Source organism: Gadus chalcogrammus, chromosome 21, assembly GCF_026213295.1.
Source record: "Gadus chalcogrammus isolate NIFS_2021 chromosome 21, NIFS_Gcha_1.0, whole genome shotgun sequence".
In the NCBI taxonomy this organism is placed as follows: domain Eukaryota; kingdom Metazoa; phylum Chordata; class Actinopteri; order Gadiformes; family Gadidae; genus Gadus; species Gadus chalcogrammus.
Genome location: NC_079432.1, coordinates 15,463,330 through 15,483,096, shown reverse-complemented (window position 1 = coordinate 15,483,096; position 19,767 = coordinate 15,463,330). Strand labels below are relative to the sequence as shown.

The 19,767-nt window shown below is 51.2% G+C and overlaps 2 protein-coding genes across 2 annotated transcripts in view; one reads left to right on the top strand and one right to left on the bottom strand.

Annotated features, from left to right (window-relative positions):
* LOC130374273 (pleckstrin homology domain-containing family G member 3) overlaps positions 1–3,802 on the top strand; it is a 33,881-nt gene extending 30,079 nt beyond the window's left edge. The window contains exon 18 of the mRNA XM_056580948.1: positions 730–3,802. Within this exon, the coding sequence (XP_056436923.1) occupies positions 730–1,619 (890 nt within the window). The 3' untranslated portion in view covers positions 1,620–3,802. The remainder of the gene's footprint in view (positions 1–729) is intronic.
* cep170bb (centrosomal protein 170Bb) lies at positions 2,919–18,672 on the bottom strand. The gene is made up of 19 exons (XM_056580947.1): positions 18,548–18,672; positions 16,222–16,311; positions 15,880–15,958; positions 15,553–15,611; positions 15,271–15,367; positions 14,308–14,394; positions 13,215–13,730; positions 12,674–12,843; positions 11,717–12,640; positions 11,165–11,341; positions 10,846–10,963; positions 9,058–10,728; positions 8,459–8,699; positions 7,935–8,094; positions 6,381–6,512; positions 6,118–6,206; positions 5,881–5,974; positions 5,735–5,786; positions 2,919–5,323 (listed from the first exon to the last, which is right to left on the bottom strand). Exons 1-19 carry the CDS (start codon positions 18,650–18,652, stop codon positions 5,109–5,111), a joined length of 5,076 nt encoding a protein of 1,691 aa, XP_056436922.1. The 5' UTR covers positions 18,653–18,672; the 3' UTR covers positions 2,919–5,108.
* Between the last annotated feature and the right edge of the window lie 1,095 nt (positions 18,673–19,767).

Sequence of the window (19,767 nt, the reverse complement as noted above, 5' to 3'; positions counted from 1 at the left end):
CTGATGCTAAAGGGGGGCGTCTGGCCCAGGGGGTAACCGGTAGTTATCCTGGTGCAATGACCCCTAACCCCTACCTGCTCCACAACGGCATATCAAATAAGTCACTGTGGGTCGCTTTGGATAAATCGTCTCCTAGATGCCTTAATAGTAGTCAAATTTAAGCATGCATTAGTGCGTGAGCTGGAAAACCCAGCAATAAATTGCCCTTATTGACAACTTCTCCTTCTATAAATGTGCACGTGATGATACACTTGAACAAGTGAATATTCATATGTATGTTGTAGGAGCGGTCAGTAAATCAACGCGCATTCATCCTTTCGTAGTGTCACAATGCAACCTTTATCGCGTAACCGTAACAGCAAAATAAACTAAACTCATCTTAAACCGAAAACTCGCTTCATCAACTCGTAATGCGGTTGAAAATCATTTGCCCTTCCGCTCTCTAGCCAAAAAAACACCCGTGCTCAAGTGACGTCTATATATAGAGTTACCACCCCCTGACATCATCATTGCATCATCATCATCATCATCATTTCACGTCAACATGATCAATAGTATTTCATTACCCACATGAATATGATAAATATGACATAGGTAAAACACAAATCAGTGTAATGGCTTCAACACTGCGGCCCCTAATTGACCGGTATAGGACAATTCATACATTTACATAGGAAGCATACACTCAAGAGTCCTTTGTGACTATATTATATTTTTCCTGTTCTTCAGGTAAACCCAGCCTGAGTCTCCCCCTGGTCCCGGGCCACCAGCCCCGGACCGCCCCCCGGCTGAGCCCGGTGGAGCCTGGCGCTCCGGGGCCCGACCCGGGGGCCAGGGCGCGCTCCAGGAGCCCCAACAGCCCGCCTCCCACGGAAGGCTTCTGCTGGCCCGACGTCCGGGAGTTGAGGTCCAAGTACGGCCTGTCGGACGGCCCCGCGGCCGGCCAGGTACCGGTGGGCCGCAGCATGTCGGTCCCGGAGGGGATGACCACGGACGGCGGGGTCAAGAGACGCTCCAGCTACACCTCCCCCCTCCCCCCCCCGGCGGAGAGAGGGGAAGGAGGAGCGGAAGGAGGGGGGGCAGATGCCCCCCCGGAGGAGGCGGGGAGGTACAGACTGCAGAGGACAAAGTCCCTGGACCACCGGCTGAGTGGCGTCCCGCTCGGTCGTCTGGAGAAGCTTCCGGAGGAGGCGTCCAACGGCGGCTTCCACGGTTACTACATCTCAGGGGAAGCGGGGTTACCCGGCGACGAGAGTCGGAGGGTCGTCGTGGTGGAGAAGCTGCCCGACGAGCCGGCGGTGGCGACCGGAGACGCGGCAGAAGCAGCCGGAGGGGAGGAAGGCGGGGGGAACTTTGTCCAGATCCGCTCGCCCACCAGCAGGGAGAAGATCTCCATCCGGGCGGTGATCGACCGCTGCCGGGCCTACCAGGAGACGGAGGAGTACAAACTCAGGGAGGAGGACGCCGCCAAGATGGAGGCTGGGCTGGGCGGGGCGAGGGGCAAAGAGCCGGACAAGAGCGCCGCCGCGTCGTCGACGGAGCCGGAGGGCCAGGAGCCCGGCTCCACCCAGCAGAGCGTGGTGAAGAACCTCAGGGAAAAGTTCCAGAAGCTGAAGTGACAAAAAAAAAAGCGAGGAGTTGATCAATCGCTAAAAAGGCTAAAATAATATTGTACATATATTATATATCATAATAATTATACTAGAATACCCTGGATGAAAACCACACTGCAGGGTTCAGTTACGGAGCGGGCCAAGATGGTCACTACTGAACTCTCCAACCACACTGAAGCTCAGAGCACACGGCCCTGTCAGAACTACACAAGGGCAGTTCTGTCCTATTCAAAGTAAATACGGCCACACAACACTCACACTCTGTGTGCTTTGTGTTATCACAATTCTTGTGTGTGTTGTGCTACAAATATGTGATGCAAATGTATGCTTTCTGTTCTTCTGGCTCTAAACTAAGGAGCTCTTCGACGACACAACTGTCCTCTTTTACCAATTAACTCCTCAAATACGTCACCTTTCAACAACATTAAGCTTTGAGACGCATCTCTTCCACTAAGACTTATTTTGATTGTTATGTAGTCTTAAAATTAACCCTACCACTATGAAACAGTAAAGTTCTGTATCGAGCCATGTTACAAATCATTTGTATATTTCCTGTCATCATGTTGGACCACCAATGTACAATTATAACCCCAAGATTTGACCTGTGGTTGAACTCTTTATTTATAGGTGAAGGGCCATTAGCTAGCTTTACGTTAAAGCTAACATAATGCTAACATGAGTTGGTATCATGCTTTTCTGTTGATCCGCTTCTCTCTGTTTAGTTTATCAACCACACCTTCTCAACCACACCTTATCAACAAGCGCTACGGAGTTACCAACTTGGAAATCTATATGTCGGATAGATGTACAGTTTAATATACATCACATTGTTATAGTATTCATATTATATAAATTATATATATAGATGATTCAATTTTATACACCCATAATATATTATATCTATCTCAATGTATCTGGCTGTTTTATGAGCTAGTCTTCAGAAACACTCAGATGGACGTTTGCTCAAAGGCACTTCAACAGTTTATGATGACGTCCAACCTATGAGCTACTTACTTTAACATGAGGTCTACTATGACTAACTGTATTTATTATTAAACGGTTGCATATGAATTATGGTTTATCTCGTCTTTGTTGTAGTACATAACGTTTCTACTGTCGGAGGGAATGTCTACATTAAAAACAGCTTCTCACTCCGTCCTTCTGAATGATGGCTGTCTGTCACACACTTCTTGGGCCGATTTAACTTGGAGTCACATCACATTGATTTCAATGTGAACAAAAGCACAGTTGTAGCCTTTAATAACGGATAGCAGAGCTCCTAAACGTGCAGGTATTTACAATATTTTTTTTCCAAAAGGTAACAAGTGAGTTGGATGTGAAGTTAGTAAGATCAACTGATCATTTTCTTGTCCCTCGTTCAAAAAAAAGGAAATCGGCACATTGGCTTCCCCTGTGGCGGTTCCCCTGCTTGGCGTGAAGGTGCCTTGCAGACGGACCGAAACTCCCACTGAGGGTCTGTTGGGTCATGAGACATCAAGGCCTCCCCTTTTATATCGTCGACAATGACGTAGAAAAGAAAATGGCACGCGTACTCACAGGAGTGCATGAAGAAGTTTATTACAAAGAATGTGATGAGAGGAATGAGTTTCTGTAAATCAAATGCCTCTGTCACTCGAGATGAACAACATCATTGTACGCTCAAAGCCATAAAAAAGATTTAGGGTAATGGTTACATAGCTAGTAAATAACGACGGTTTGGTCTGCGGTAAGAGCTTGTCTTGTTTCTCTACAGCTGTTCTGTAGCATGCATATGAAGCATAATCAAGTAGAACACCAATCACCTATTAGCAGCAAGAGTTACATCATTACAGCAGCTGCCAATCAGGTGCCCCGTTCCGAGCAGGTGATCAAATCAATACATTCCCATTGGTTGAAGACATCTAAACTTCACCAGACTGCAAAACAAAAACTAAGTCACCCATTCAGCAAACTCGGGTCAACTGAAAGAAAGAAGTGCACGTTTGGTGAGGTAGCCCCAGCTCCTTGTGCACACCACGGCCGCTGAGCGCTACCGGCTGTTCTGTACAGTGGATGAGCCGTGAGCTACAGCTCGCACACGCACGCACACACTCGCAGCACTCAGACACTAACACACACACAGGATATACACACGGTACATACTAGAGAGGTCAGGGGTCATTCGAAACACACACCGGAACTCCAGATAAGACCCTACACACGTTCTCCCTAGGGCTAACGCTCGTACGTACCATTGAAAGGCTTTTGACCGAAAGGTCACCGGTTCAAACCCCCGGCTAGAATTAGATATGGAGGAGGTAATGTCAACTATAGCCCCCACATTTGTGTATTCTGTGAGAAGCACGTTAAACGAAAGCTGAGCCCCAACCCTCTTCAACGCGAAAGAAGGGTTGGTCAATTTGAAACCGAGATGCGTCACTGTATCAAGCTTTAAAGTTGGCCTGGGAAGGCCCATCAGCCATCGGCCACAATGACTTGGTGTGCTTCACAAATTACCATTGCGACGCAAGAACGGTTGGTTCAGTTACCACAGCGATGAGAAGACGCTTCAGTGTCCATAGTGATGCCCAGAATTCATCAGTTGCCATAGCGGTGACAAGAAGCTTCCGTTACAATAGTGATGGCAAGAAGCTTCTGTTACCTTGGCTATGATGAGAATGGTTCAGCTACCATAGAGATAAATGGGTAAAGGGCTCGTAGGTGGAGTGCTGGCTCCATCTGTAAGAGATATGAGATGAACGGTACTGGCGTGTGAATAGAAGAGGTCGAGCCGACAAACACAAACCAAGACATTCAAAATAAACTTCCCTTGTCAGGCACGCTACACACACATTTTAGAAACAGGAGATAGCGAAATTGACTTTTTTTGTGTACATTTTTTCATTCAGAATCAGAAAGCCGTGTTGTTCAGCATTGGGATGTCCGGGTGAGTATTGATTTAATTTGTTTAAAGCTACATTCTTTTTCTTCATTGTTTATACTGACAAACAGGCCTCCTCGTCCACGTAGTGACCCACTCAGCTTACACACATTCAGTACCCCTAACATTTGATCTGTCCCGGTCGGACAGGAAACACACATTCTATACCTCCCCTCTCCCTTAAATACAGACCAATGACAGATTATCAAAGCACAAATAAATATACTCCATACATTTTGATACAGGGTCCACTGACTGTACTGTAGTGCAAGCGACTAATAATCATAACAATATTTTCTATAACTTTGTTTATATTCGTGTTGGCAGGCGCAATGTGGAAGCAATTACTACTGGTTGTTGTTGCTTAAATAGTTTCTGTAAAGGATACAAAGTACAGATGGACGTTGAGAGCCGCGGTGTTCTGTTTGCACCACACACACGGTGCTCACAGACATGTGTTGTTGACGGTCTAGGTGAGATGTCCTAACACCATTGGTACTAAAAGGCTGTCAGTCATCAGCCAGTGGGCGGGACATAGCTACTAGCTACGGACAAACGTATCCCCGGTGGCCCGCTCAGGACATGTGATGCCCTCCCCCGCCGGCGGCCCCGCGGGACGACCGCTTGGTGCTCTCGTTGGCGTTGGACGAGGAGGGGCCCCCGCGGGGCCGGTCCCCCAGGGGCCGGCTGGTCGGCTTCTTGTCCCGCGCCGAGGGCCTCGTCTGGCTGGTCGACGTGGGCCCCAGGGCCCCTACCTGGAGGCTGGAGGGCTCCACGATGGTGTTGATGACTACGGCAACAGAGAGAGGACATTCGACTAAATGTGCTGCAGTAAAGACGGGAGACTATGGTAATGAACTACACAGAGGATTGATGGTAAACTAAGATACTAAAGTAAAGGCTGTGTGTTAAATCAAGGTTTACAGTAACAGAGGATTGGTATTGAACTAAGATACTAAAGTAAAGGCAGTATATTAAGGCCCATCCCATTTCTACCCCTTCCCCTTCCCCCTCCCCCTTGTTTTGAAGGGGGAAGGGGAAGGGGTACCCCTTACCCTTACCCCTTCAAAACAAGGGGGAGGGGGAAGGGGAAGGGGTAGAAATGGGATTGGGCCTAAATCAAGTGATTACAGTAACAGAGAGAATATGTTAAGTTCTACAGGAAAAACTAAGTAGAAAATCTCTCTCGGAGGACATTTACCCTCTAGTTGTCTCTGAACTCTCCTGAGCTCCTGCAGTATGGAGGTGATCTCCTGTGAGAGGAAGCACGCGTCAGTAAAGGCTCTTTCTATTTAAGGTAATCCAGTTCCTTGATGGAAGTGCAGGATAATATGGGACCGCTCCCACCTTATTGGATGTTTTCAGAATTGGGATTTCATTCTCAGCGTTGATTTTAGCCTCGATCTCCTCCCAGACCTCTGCCTTGTTGTGGAAGAGAACCCTAGGAAGGATCGGAGAAACGGACGGGATTAAGGTCAGACGGTTTCCACAGTTTGAAGACTCCCCCATCACCTCTTCAACGTCTGGTCCTCAAGTGAATTGAGTTACTGTATGTCGTTGCACGGGCTCAGCATTGTTCCTTACTTCATCTTCTCAGCAAGTTGCTCAGTGTTTTCCCGGATGGCTTGTGAGAGCTGAGACACGGGGTTCAACATCAGGTTGTCCAGGATCACCTAGAACCGTCCAACATGACAGAACAGCGCCATCAGCATAGTGCAGCAACCAGTCTGAAGAAACCTCTTCCCAGCACACTAAAACTGACTGCAGTGTTTCCCACGGCTAAGACGGGCTTTGACACTCAACTGTCTACAGACAATGAGAGTAAATAAAGGGGAGGAGCCAGTGACCTCTTGGCGGTTCCAGGGACGGCGCTGCTTAGAACCTGGCTCCGCCTCATTCATGTTTGCGTCCAGGACACTGGTGCAACCTGGAGGAACCTTCTGGTAGTTTAAACTAGCCTCAGGGAGATGTTGGACCAGCTGGAAAGAGAACAAAGTCACAATGGGTGGTGGTGGAAACCCCCCAACCAAGACCAGTAGGTCAGTGGTTCTACTGTAACCAGTAGGTCATTGGTTCTGTAAACCAGTAGGTTAGTGGTTCTATAAATAAGTAGGTCAGTAGTTATACTGCAACCAGTAGGTCATTGGTCCTCTAAACCAGTAGGTTATTGGTCCTCTAAACCAGTAGGTCATTGGTCCTCTAAACCAGTAGGTCAGTGGTTCCATTAACCAGTAGGTCAGTGGTTCCATTAACCAGTGGGTCAGTGGTACCATTAACAAGTAGGTCATTGGTTCCATTAACCAGTGGGTCAGTGGTCCTCTAAACCAGTAGGTCATTGGTTCCAATAACCAGTAGGTCAGTGGTTCTCTGCAGCAGTAGGTCAGTGGTACTAGTGGACCAGTAGGTCGGTGGTACTCTAACCCAGTAGGTGAGTGGTACTCTAAACCAGTAGGTCGGTGGTACTCTAACCCAGTAGGTCGGTGGTACTCTAACCCAGTAGGTCGGTGGTACTCTAAACCAGTAGGTGAGTGGTTCTAGTGGACCAGCAGGTTAGTGGGTCCATGGGCCGTGCTACGTGAACGCATGCATCCAAGTCAACATGCGTTTGCGATGGAAAACAATATATGCAGTGAGTCTTAGTGTGGCTGGGACCAGGTGTGAAGGAGGAGAGTGCAGAGGAGGGGGTCAACAGTCACCGCCCAGACCCATGAACCCCCCCGTTCATGGGCGGGGTCAACTGTTGTGGCGTCACGTTAGTGCCCTGGGGCAATCCAAGCAGGGTGGAGACGTGTTAGGGTCGGTGGTGGTTAGAGGGTGGGGGGGTGGTGGAGGAGGGGAACCAATCGGAAGACAGGGGAGACTAATGAGTCATCGATAGACACCTGAGATGGTCGGACCCCTGGAGAGTATGGATGTGGCCTCTGTTCGGAGAGTGGAGAGATGGGTGATGAGAATCCGGGCGATCAGCGCGTGACCACGACGTCATTCAGAAACCACACAGTTACCTTGTTGATCAGGAAATGGTTTCCCCTGATCACCACGATACATCAAAACAGGACTTGGTCCTTCAAGGAGTATTTGTTTCCACGAATAGCACTCGATACCACTATATCGCAAACATGACTTTCTACCACAAAACCACAACGCTGGTACTCAAAACCACACCAGCTCAAAACAGGCCTGAAAAACAGTCAAGCGCACAGAGAATAGAATACTATTATATTCAGTCATTATTATGACACCACGTCAAACCACTGACACACCGTGGCGACCTCCCCAAACACAAGTAATGTCAGTAAGGTCTCATTTCGGTTGGTACATCTACGAGGACTGGGCTCCTTGGTGTGGGTGCTGGAGTGGGGGGGTGGCGGGATGGGGGAGACGTGTTAATGGCGACCCACCTCTTCCCTGGAGGAGATGGGCGAGGCAGGGGTGTTGGGCTGGGAGCTTGGGGAGGAGATCGGGGTCCCGGCGATGGCTACGGGGGGGTCCCCGTCCCCGGCCACGTCGTTGATCTCCCTCGCCAGGATGGCCAGGTCTTTGGCCAGGTCGTGGCTGAGCCTGAGGAACCCGACACACAGTTACTCATTTACTTTGTCAATATTTATCACACAGTTTGATCCGAAGCAACTTACAGTGAACCCAGATTCACGTCATCGAGGAGGGGGCGGGGTTAGGTTAGGGGTCATCCTGCTCAAGGATGCCTACAGGTGGACTTTTGGGCAATAAAGGTTTGAACCCACAACCTTTTGGCAGCTGGTCAAACACCCTATCCCCTAGACTATCCTGCACACAAGATGGCTGCTATGGTCCATAACAACACAGAGTTGTCATTAAGTCTATAATTGTGATGCTAACCATGGAAATGGCCTGACAGAGTTTGGGAACCCCTGGTAGATAGATGACAGGCGGAGCCAGGTCTTACTTTGCAATCTCAGCGCTGTGCGTTGTCCAGTTCTGGTAAGGGTCCACGTCGTTCTGGGGGTCGTCGTCCTCGGTTTCCACGGAGATGGACTTGGGGCGGGAGGGGGCGGTGCGCCCGCGGTGAGGCTGCGAGGGGGCGGAGGGCTGGGAGGAGCGCCGGGGTTTAGAGGTGCCGGGGCTGGTCTCGTACTCCTCCTCCGAGGAAGAGGAGTAGTCCGAACCCTTCTGCCTACGGCGAGAGGCTAACACAATACGATTGGTTATTCTACATGAACACTGAACCTCAGGATCTCCACGACAACCTAGAACCGCTCACCCTCAATGTGACGCTCAAATGGATTCAGACTAGAAGTCAATATTGATCATAGTAATCAATATCGATCACAGCGATCAATATTGATCACAGTAATCAATATCGATCACAGTGATCAATATCGATCACAGTGATCAATATCGATCCATATTGATCACTGATCTTGTATGTTCTTGTATGACTGATCTTGTATGTTTCTTATCTCACCTCAAAGAACACAATGTAATATTTGTTCAACCACTCATTGGCTTGAGGGTACATGGGTGAGAGGGGCAGCCAGTACTAACCGGTTCCAGAGTACTTGGTTCCGTTGGACCGGGTCCGGCCAGCGGTCTGCTTCGCCGCGGCTCCAGAGCCTTTGGCGGCAGCTTGCCTGGCGTCCCCCACCGACGACTTCCTGTTGGAGCCCCCGGGTTCCCGCCCGGAGTAGCTGTTGCGCCCGGCGGGGGGCGGGCCGGCCTCGGTGTCGCTGGGCGTGGTGAAGGAGCCGGCCCTCTTGCGGGGCATGGCCAGTATGTCCAGCCGAGAGAGCTTCTTCTCCGCCGAGCCTTTGGACGCCGCCCCCACGTGGTCCGAGTTCTGGGACCCCCGGTCCGTCTCGGCGCCCTCGTTGTCCGAGGTCTCGCCCAGGCGCGCGCGGCGGAGCATGGAGGCGCGGGTGGGCCGCGGGGCCGACAGGCTGTTGGACCGCGTCAGGACCTGCTGGGCCGCCGTCTTGGAGGTCTTCCCGTTGTCCTCCTTCTGCAGAGGGGCGGTGAGCTTCTTAGTGCGGCCGGACGCACGAGAGCCGGCCTCGTGGTCCGAGGAGACGTTGTCGCCGTGGCTCTGCCCCGGCTGGCCCTCGGAGAGGTCCAGGGAGCCCCGGTTGCCGGCGCTGCGGCGCATGTGGAAGCGTTTGGCCGCCTCGGCCTTCCCGCCGGACGCGTCGGACCCCACCTGGCCCCGGCGTTTCTCCGATAGGCGCTCGCGGGCGGAGAGCTGGCGCCCCTTCTCCTGGATGGACGGGCTGGAGGAGGACTTTTCCTTCTGCAGGCCGCTGATGACCGAGCGCTTCTTGGAGACGGAGGTGACCGGTGTGTTCTTGTTGCTCACCTGGCTGACGGTGCTGGCCGTGTCCACGTCCGACTCCCCGGACAGAGAGTCCCCCATGTGGCTGGAGGAGCCGCCCTTCTTGGAGCTGCGGCCAGACCCAGAGGAGTGGAAGAGCGGGCCTTCGGACTCCTTGAAGAAGACGTCTGGGGCGGCCTCCTTCCTCTGCTCCATGTCCCTGATGGACGGGTGGCTGGAGATGTGCGGGAGCTTCTTCTTCTGGACTGTGTCGCTCTGGCGCTCTTTGGTGAAGCTCTCTTGCCTGACGATGGCGCCGTCTTTCGTGGGGACAGAATCCTTGTCCTGTAATTGGAGGTTGGGGGCCGAGCTGTTGGGCTTGACACTCGTCCTACGGGGCTCGTGGCCACTCAAGTGACGAATCAGAACGGTGGTGGGCGGGTTCTTGGATGGGGCCTCTTTGAGGCTCCGGGGTGGGTCAGCCTTTCCTGGGCTGTCGGAGCCGATATAGAAACAGGTGGACTTGGTGGACGGGGATGGAGAAACCCTCTCTGAAGGTCTGACGTGGGGCACAGGAGCTCTGGACGAGGCCTTGGCCGTGGTCTTGGCCTTGGTCCTGTGAGCTCGCTCCTGTCCATCGTCCGAACGGCTGGTGTCGCTCAGGCTGTCCGGGTCCACGTCGTCTCTGATGCTAAGCAACTGGCCAGATTCGGGAGGGCATGTGGCCCTGGCTTCTCTGTCCAGGGTTTCTGGTCCAGGGTAAGAGTCCTGCTGGATCAGGATGCTGGGGGTGCTGCCCTCCAGTCTCTCCCCAGGAGGAACCTGGGGTAGCAGCCTCTTGGTGCGGGAAACCTGGCTGCACTCGGACTCTGACTGGCTCATCACTGACCGGCTGGATAGGTAGCGAGAATCTAAAAAAGGAAAACAGGGTTCCAATGAGGCCTTAAAAACTAAAACAATATTCCATATATGAACAAGAGCCATTCGGATTGAGTTTGCCACTCAACAACAAGATCTCGTCAGCTCACCATCCAGAGATTCCCCAACAGAGGGGGGCGAGGCCCCCTCAGCGTAGCCGTCTGCCAGACTGGCCCAGCGAGAGACCCACTTTGGGCCCTCCATTCCTGCTGCGTTAGCAGGAGGAACCTGCAACACAACATTTCATCACCATCCCCAGAAGACGACGGAGATGAACAGACCTTAAAGCAACCAAGGTATAAGACTAACTAGATGGGGGTCAGGAGAAAAGTAGGGTGTACATTAAGTGGAACACATGCAGTGGATTGGGACATGCAGTGGTGTTCTCTCAAACGTTACACAGTGGTATCGTCCTGGGTTTATGTTTACCTGCACCGGGCCGGTTGTGGTGCCACTGATAGTGGCCGGGTTAAAGCCATGCATTGGATCCACAGCACTACCATCGATCTCAAGGCTAGTGTGCTCATCCTTCCCCTCATTAATGACTGGCCTATAAACAGAGGAGTTTACACCACTATACTCTGGAGAGTCCAGGACACCAAACACCTGTCAGGGGTCAGAGGTCAGAGCATGCGGGAGGAGGAGGAAGCAGCACAGAGGGAAGACAGGAAACAGGAAGTAGAGATGAAGGTCAAGAGGTGTGTCGTGCATTTTCAACGTAATGCAAATTCAGAAACACATCTCGTATGTATAGGACATATTATTCGACTTTGTAGAGCTTAATACGTGATACATTGATACATGTATCATTTTCTGTACCCTGTAACACAGGTTAAGTCTAACGCAATAATAAATCTATTTCAAGCACTTTTCCGTTGTATATATATATAGGAGGATTCTGCTTCAACAGCCGAGAGGCCCGGCAGGTTAAAGTGTGTTAATAACTCTGTAGACGTCCGTCCCCAGCCACTGCGGACCGACCTGGTCTATCATGTTGCGGGCCTCCTCCACCTCTGTGTCGTGGCACTCTGTCTCGATGGTGTAGGTCCCCGCGTCGCTCAGGCTGTCGTCCTCCTCGTTCCGGCCCACCCGCTGGGTGCGGGGGTCCAGTCCCCGCACTAGACCCGGAGGGAGCATGGCGGCCTGGGCGGGGCCGGGCTGGCGGGCCGGAGAGGCGGGCGGGCCAAGAGAGGCGGCCAGGGTACTCCGCGTAGGGGTGGGGGTCAGGGTGCTGGACACGGGGACAGGGGGAGCAGGCGAGGAGGGGTACGAGGCCGGGGCGGGGGTCTTGGGGCTTTCTTGTGGGGAAGGGAGGTGCATGCAGGCGGGGGACACCATGACGGGTGGGGCCGACATAGGCGGAGGGCCCGGCCTGTCCCTGGTCGGAGACGGCGGACCCCCAGAGTCCTTGAGGAACTCGGCGGCGAACTCCTGCACCAGCTTGGACTTCTTCCCCACGCTGCCAAAGGGTCTGGTGGGGGGGGCGCGCGGGGTGGCGGAGGCCAGCACGTCCCCCTCCGTCTTCTCCCTCTTCAGAGAGCTGGACCGCTGGGGGGTCCCGTGGCCCTGGGTCTTCAGGGGAACGGTCACCTGCTGGGTGGGGGGGAGGTGGCCGTGCACAGAGGCCGGCCGCTCGGTGCCTTTGCGGCGCTCCATCTTGGCCTTGAGGGCCGAGTAGGAGTCCGCCTGGGCCGGGGTGTGGGTGAAGGACTGGGAGCGCTTCTTACGAGGGTTGTCGTCGAAGAACTCGATGATGAAGGCCTGCTGGCTGAGGTGCTCCGGGGGCCCTGGGATGGAGGTCTGGCTGGGGGACCCCTGGCTGGGGGACCCGTGGTGTGGGGACACCTGGGTGGGCGGCTCCTGGATGGGGGTCTGGTTTGGGGGAGAGTGGCTCTGCGGCGGGCTCTGGGACAGCGAGTCAGGAAAGGACGGGGAGACGACAGCAGGCATGGGGACCGCCTGCTGGGAGCAGACGGACTGACCCGATTTGACCGTCTGCTGGGACACTTCGGACTGGTCGGTCTGGACCGAGTGGTTGGACTTGCTCCGCCTCCCTACCAGAACGGGCTCCTCAGAGTCGCTCTGGGTGCCATCCTCGTGGTGGTGACCTGAACAACAAGAACAACCCTTTAGGAAACCGAGAGCTCCAGCACTGGACAGGGCACAGCTTTATGATTTGGAAGACATACTAGTGACTTGGCTGACTCGGAACCACTGTATCAAGCCCAGCTTCTGTGCATTATGAACTTTTTATTTATAAAAAATAAATAAAAAAGAATAAGCTATTTAGTGGATGATCCTCAATTATTTACTATTTAGGGAATTGTAATGATTGATTATTAAATAAGCAGGTCAGGGTTAGGGGTGTCCTACTCTAGAATGACTACAGAGAGGCTGCGACATTAGGAACAGAGCCCAGCAGCTGGGAGTCAACAACAGCGTAACCACGTGACTCAGTGTATAGAGGTTGACCCCTGACCTTTGAGGGTCTTGGTGTTGATGGCCTGGTCGCTCTTGGTGCTGTAGACGTCCTCGCAGGTGGGCCTCTTCTTCATCATGCTGACGTCACTGTGGACCAGCCAGTCGGCCACCTTGCTCTCGGCGGACATCAGGTCCACGGGCGCTCCCACCGGGGCCTTCAGGTGCAGCGCCTGCTGCTTCCGCTGGCGGGACGTGAACTTGGTCACGTGGTCCTTGATCTTTATCTTCCCCGGCGTGAAGTCATCGAACTCGATGGTGAAGGAGGCGTGGCTCTGGACCACGGGAGGGGTGGGGGTGGGCGGGGAGGCCGGGGCCTGGGCCTGGGCCGGGGCCGGGGGCGTGGCGAGGGGCGTGTCCGTGTCCTTGGTGGGCACCTCGTGGAGCTCGGCCTCCGGGGACTTGGGGTGCTGGTGGAAGTCCTTGGTGGGGATCTCGAAGTAGCTGGCCTCGCGGTGGTACCCGGGGAACCCGGCCTGGTTCTCCCTGAAGTCACACAGCTCGGGGTTCTGGGCCTCTGAACACAAGCAGCACGCCGACACCGCGTTCAGACACACTTTAAACCGGAAACTTCACTTCTCAACTTTAGTGTTCGTTTAAAGGGGAGCTGTGAGCGGATATTTTCTCAAGTGCTGCTTGGTCAACATCAACTCTGTTTCTACAGTAAAAATGGACTGGGTTTTTACTTCATTAGTCTGCTTTGGAAAATAACATCAAAGGTCAAATATTTAATGGGAACGGAGTTGATGATGCAGAGTGCAATTATTTCACAACATGCATCTGTAGCGGTATAATTGAATATTAGGAAATAGCCAAGCGTGACGGCATCCTTCTAATCACTTGAGATAACACCACCAAAGCTAAGAAATATCTATCAATTCACCCTCACTGACATACTAGTTCACCAACACTTACTTCACACATACCAATAACATTACAATATGATGTATTAAATGACCTTGTTTACCGGGCAGCCATCTTGGTTCTTAACACTATGAGGGTGATGGAAGCAGCTGGTGTTTAGTACCAAGATGGAACCAAGATGGCCGCTAGGTTAGGCCTGTAGTTTTTGCCAGGGAGCAGAGGATACAGACCTGGGTGAAGACCATCGCTGCACATGTCCTCCTCCCCCCACCAAGATGGCTGCCCATACAGGGGGGTCGGCCGGGGTCCTGGGCAGTCTGACACACACACACACACACACACACACACACACACACACACACACACACACACACACACACACACACACACACACACACACACACACACACACACACACACACACACACACACACACACACACTATTTGTACTATGTCAGTACTCTATTACTATCTCCCTTTCTGTCTGTCTCTATGTGGCATCTCTTTCTATCTATATATACATATATCTATCTATGTCGATATCTATAATATAGATTTAGAGATATATATGCGTTTTTATTTTTAGTAATTGTTAAGCAGGACTGTGTCTGTCGCAGACGGCCATCCCCTCGGAAACAGTACAAATATGGACGCTCCGCTCGGATGGGTGGGGCAGCTGTTTCCATGGAGACAGGATGAGGGCAGAAAGGGGGAGGGGCAGTACAATGAAAATCTGATGATGCTTACATCATCATAAAGGGACAGGATGCAGAGATGTGCGTATTCTCTGATAGAAAACAGTATTCTCAGTTTGTTTTACTAAGAAAATGGAAACATGACTAACGTGCTGCACTAAATTAATCGTATATTGCTAGATTCTAAAACAGCTACCCTGTAAGCCACTGCGAGAGGGACACTCAATCCAGCCCTCAATGTGCCAAAAATGTATAGTTTACGATGCTGCTTGCAAAACACTGAAGGACTGGCGGCGTCCCTCAAGACAAATCGAGGGCTTTGTAACAGTGTAAACCAATGGGGATGCTCGGTCACCACTCTTTACCGCTGATAGTTCTACCCTGTTTCTAGGGTAGTGTGGGGGGAGGATTAGGGATTCTACCTGGGGTCTGGCTCGGGGTCTGGCTCGTTGTCTGGCTCGGGGTCAGGGTCTGGCTCGTGTTCTGGATCTGGGTACGGTTCTGGGTCTTGGTGCGCTCCGGTTTCTCAGGTCGGGGCCGGTCCTCCGTCTCTGCGTGTTTGCCCATCTGCAGCTGGCTGGTGTACTTCTCATGCTGAAACGGCAGAGGGGGGGGGACATTAGACTAACCGTGGAGCTCAGTTGGGACAAAAAGCAATAACACACACACACACACACACACACACACACACACACACACACACACACACACACACACACACACACACACACACACACACACACACACACACACACACACACACACACACACACACCTACCTTCAGAGCCTCCTCTGGCACTATGTGCTGGCTCTTCTCCAGGGTGTAGACATGGGTATGTGTTCACGTTAAGGTCAACATCCTTGCCGCTCAATATATAAATCCAAAATGATAAGTGAGGCTGACAATAATCAAAGCATCGATATGGAGTAGATACTGGAATAACCCAAGTGCTGCACTCCCTAGTTCTAAAAACAACAACTGGCCAGAGGGCAGATATCAAACACACACATTTAAAACAGGAAGTGATGTCGTGGGAAGGCTCTGAGACATGGTATTGATGCAAATGAGGTGACGGGAAGCAGGTTTAAAAGGCTGAAAGGATATCATATCCAAAGCGCACGATGTCCGACAGCTTGAGGGTGAAGTAGGTCTGCTCTGGGATCCGCAGGTCGTTCACAAACGTCTGGACAGGAAGCCAACACAACAAACATCCAATAAACACAAAGAATACTCAGGGTGCCTAAAGGCGAGGCTGACACTGGGGATTGAACCCAGAGACTTTCGACTTTCGGCTGAGACCCTGGTGGTCACTTGATGTGAGCCTGTCTCCTACAGGCAATCTAATATATGCAATCTAAAACATTTCAAGTATTCTGGATTATTAGAGAGCAGTACAAAAGGGAACAGAAGGAAGGTTAAAGATGACGGGATGCGGTAGTCGCTCACCCCGTTGAGACTGCCCAGGTCCTTGACCAGGTGCTGGTCTGTCGCCGGGTTATAGTTGATGACCGCATGCTGCTTGTCCACACTGCGAGACTACGACACACACACGTACGCTATGTTAGTCCCTTTATCATCTGTCAGGGTGTACTGCATTACTTGTTATGATGCTATGCTTTGTTGTGAGCTGTCTGCTAAAGTATGCTGAAATATGGATTTTATTCGTATGCTACATACGAGTGTAGCATACGATCAATTCAATGTATTTGTATAGCCGTTAATCACAGGTACAGTCTCAAAGGGCTTAACAGGCCGTATATGTATGACCCCTCCCTGACCCTAGCCCCCCAAGAAAAAAACTCCCTTGGAGGAAATCTTGAGAAGGAACACAGAATGGGGGATCCCTTCTTCCAGGAATGGTCAGGAGCGCAATGGGTGCCATGATTGACATACGTACAGGCAAAACATTTTAAATAGTTTAGTTTATAAAATGAATGTCTATGGTGATTAGGCGCCAGATGGCTAACCGTAAGTAGAGTCCAGGCATTCAGCTGCAGTCACTGAGATATGCCAGGCATAGTGTTGAGGGTCTGGATGCTAACCTATGCCTCCAGATTTGCTGGCTGTACACAGGCAAACACATATTGTTTGGTGGCTGAATCCTTACACATGCTAACTGATAATTATTGCTAGTTGTATGCAAACACAGGCTAACAGATATTGTATATTGTAATTAACACATGCTTACAGTTTTTTTTCAGTGGCTGTATGCTAACATGCTAACAAATAGTGTGTAGTGGCTGTATGCTGCAGACAAAGGCTGTGTGCCACCTGACCTGCAGCCTCAACTCACCTAACACAATAGACACATAATACACACACAAAACACACACACACACACACAACACACACACACACACACACACAATACACACTGCAAACCACAACACAACCCACAGCCAAACACACCACACTGGCAGCACAGCATGTTGGCCACTGTTCAAAATTGGCATGTTTTTTGTGAAACAAGTCACTGTGTTTTTTGTGAAAACAGAATTCAGGCAGTTAAAATGTGGAGTGATTCATCAGTGTAATACCCGTTTGGACTCAATCTATATTTGGTTGTCCCACTTTCCTACAAAAGTTATTATTCATTAACATCCTTAAGCCGATGTTTATCCAACCGGTAAGCTGTAGACAATGGTGTTAGAACTCGGAACCTTTCAGCTTGGAACTAGTTTGTAGCAAGTTTGTGGTCAATATTTAGCTAATCTGCAAGTGGTCTGTAAGTGTAAACTGTCCAGATGTGTTCTGTAGAGCCACATTTGGTGTGGTCAGGTGTGTTGTGTGTGTCCAGTTGTGTTGTGCTCAGGTGTGTTGTGGTCAGGTGTGTTGTGGTCAGGTGTGTTGTGGTCAGTGTTTTTGGCAGGCATTTTAGATTTAGTTTTAGTCTTAGTCTTTTTGACGAAATGCTTCTTAGTTTTAGTCCCATTTTAGTCATTTCTATCTTTGAAAGTTTTAGTCTAGTTTTAGTCTGACGAAAACTCAAAAGGTTTTAGTCCGACGAAAACTCGTCCACCAGCCTCTCTCTGTAGTGTATGAGTGTGTGTGTGCCGTGTGCGTGCAGGCGCAGCTGCGCGCGAGCACACGAGCCAGTGTTGCGGGGGGGTGGTGGAGGGGTCTCACGTGACGCGTTTTATCCAATCAGGTTGCTTGGATGCTCCCATTGAAACCCATTCTATTCTACGTGAACCACCTACATGTAAGCCGCTAGAAGCAGTTAAAATCGGAGCGGACTAGAGCGGAGTGAAATCCCCGTTCCGGCCTTTGAATTTAAAACCGCTCTGCGCTCCAACCCGCTCCAACGTATTTCTTCCGCTCCACCACCCGCTCCACGCTCCGCTCCGCTCACATGCTCTCACTAACAATTTAGTCTCGTCTAGTTCTCGTCTGACGAAAATGTCTACATTTTTCGTCACATTTTAGTCTTTATATGGCTTTGGTGACGTTCGTCTTAGTCTCATTTTCGTCATGGAAAAAAGGGGTCTGACGACGTCATTTTCGTTTTCGTCTTGCCTGACGAAAACAACACTGGTTGTGGTCAGGTGCGCTGTGTCCAGGTGTGTTGCGGTCAGGTGTGTTGTGGTCAGGTGTGTTCTATGTGTCCAGGTGTGTGTTGTGGTCAGGTGTGTGTTGTGGTCAGGTGTGTTGTGGTCAGGTGTGTTCTATGTGTCCAGGTGTGTGTTGTGGTCAGGTGTGTTGTGCTCAGGTACATTGTATCCAGGTGTGTTCTACGTGTCCAGGTGTGTGTTGTGGTCAGGCGTGTTCTCACCTGCAGCATGAGCTCACAGTCCTCACGGCCAACAAAGATGAGCTCCCTGGGCAGCCGGTGGCGGGTCCCAGAGCTGCTCACCAGGAACCAGGAGGTCACACTCATCTTCACAGGCCTGCCGGGACACCCCACGGCATGCTGGGAAAAAAACAGAGTATCAGGGTGAGAACATACGACAGAATGATGGAGGGTTGAAAGTGAATAGACAGAATGTTGGAGGGATGATAGAGAAATTATCAAATAATGAAGGGATGACAGAGTAGAGGCAGAATGATTGAGAATAGAGAGAAAATGATGGAGGGATGATGGAGGGTGGTAGGCCTATGACTTAATTCTGTTCTTGCCTGTATTCATACAGAATGTTGTACAGTGTTTTAGGCAGACAAATTAGGCCGACCATAGTCCAACCATTTTTTAATCAAAGAAAACAGTAATTCTAACTAATTATTTAATTATAGCGCAACGCGACTCAGGCGTAGCCTAATAATGGATGTGGAGGACTTAATTGATCTCGCGGAAACCGATAACACGCCTCATGGGAAGGCATAGGATGCAGATTAGCCCTAAACGACCAAACCTGCAGGCTTGTCCCGTTGCTTGTTGAGTTGACCCTTGATATCCGGTACCGTTAAGCGGGGCAATGTAGACAATCAGGTGCCGCGTGGTAAGCTACAGAGACCATCGAGGGAGGTTTTTTTTAGTAGAACCTTGCTATGTGGCGCCTCGGTGACAGACGGACGGGCCGGTTTGGTCCGGAAAAGACACAGTCCGTTTTAATAAGGGAAAACCGTGGCGTTTAGGGACGAGGATCTGGGCGGCTTAATCTCTAGAGCCGGATGATAATCGCTGGAAACAGAGAGCCGCGCCGCTGTCTGTTTCGGCAGAGCAAGATGTGATACAGGCCACCATTAAATATAACATGTCATCTGAATGGAGACTCAACGCGTGTTCTGACACCACGGTTTTAGATTCACGGGGGATAGCCTACACCCATTCCGTGTTTTTTCGTTCCCCACCTACAGTAAAACACACAATACACACCTCCCTATGAATACAAATCATCAGTATGGATGCCGGGCAGGCCGAGGCAGGGCGCGCCGTGTCCCTCCCCTCCTCCCCGCCATCCTCTCTCTTACCTCCGCTCCAGATGCGCCGCGCCGCTCCGCAACAAAACCCCGCGATATCCGCGTCTTTAATTCAAAACTGCGTCATGTGTGTCT

What these genes read in the sequence shown, in the direction of transcription:
- cep170bb (XM_056580947.1), bottom strand. Translation starts at nt 18,652, where the DNA reads ATGAGTGTGACCTCCTGGTTCCTGGTGAGCAGCTCTGGGACCCGCCAC. An exon ending in CATCGTGCGCTTTGGATATG is followed by an intron (nt 15,612 to 15,879) that starts ATATCCTTTCAG and finishes TAACGTGAACAC; the next exon opens with ATACCCATGTCTACACCCTG. An exon ending in TGCCAGAGGAGGCTCTGAAG is followed by an intron (nt 15,368 to 15,552) that starts GTAGGTGTGTGT and finishes CTGCCGTTTCAG; the next exon opens with CATGAGAAGTACACCAGCCA.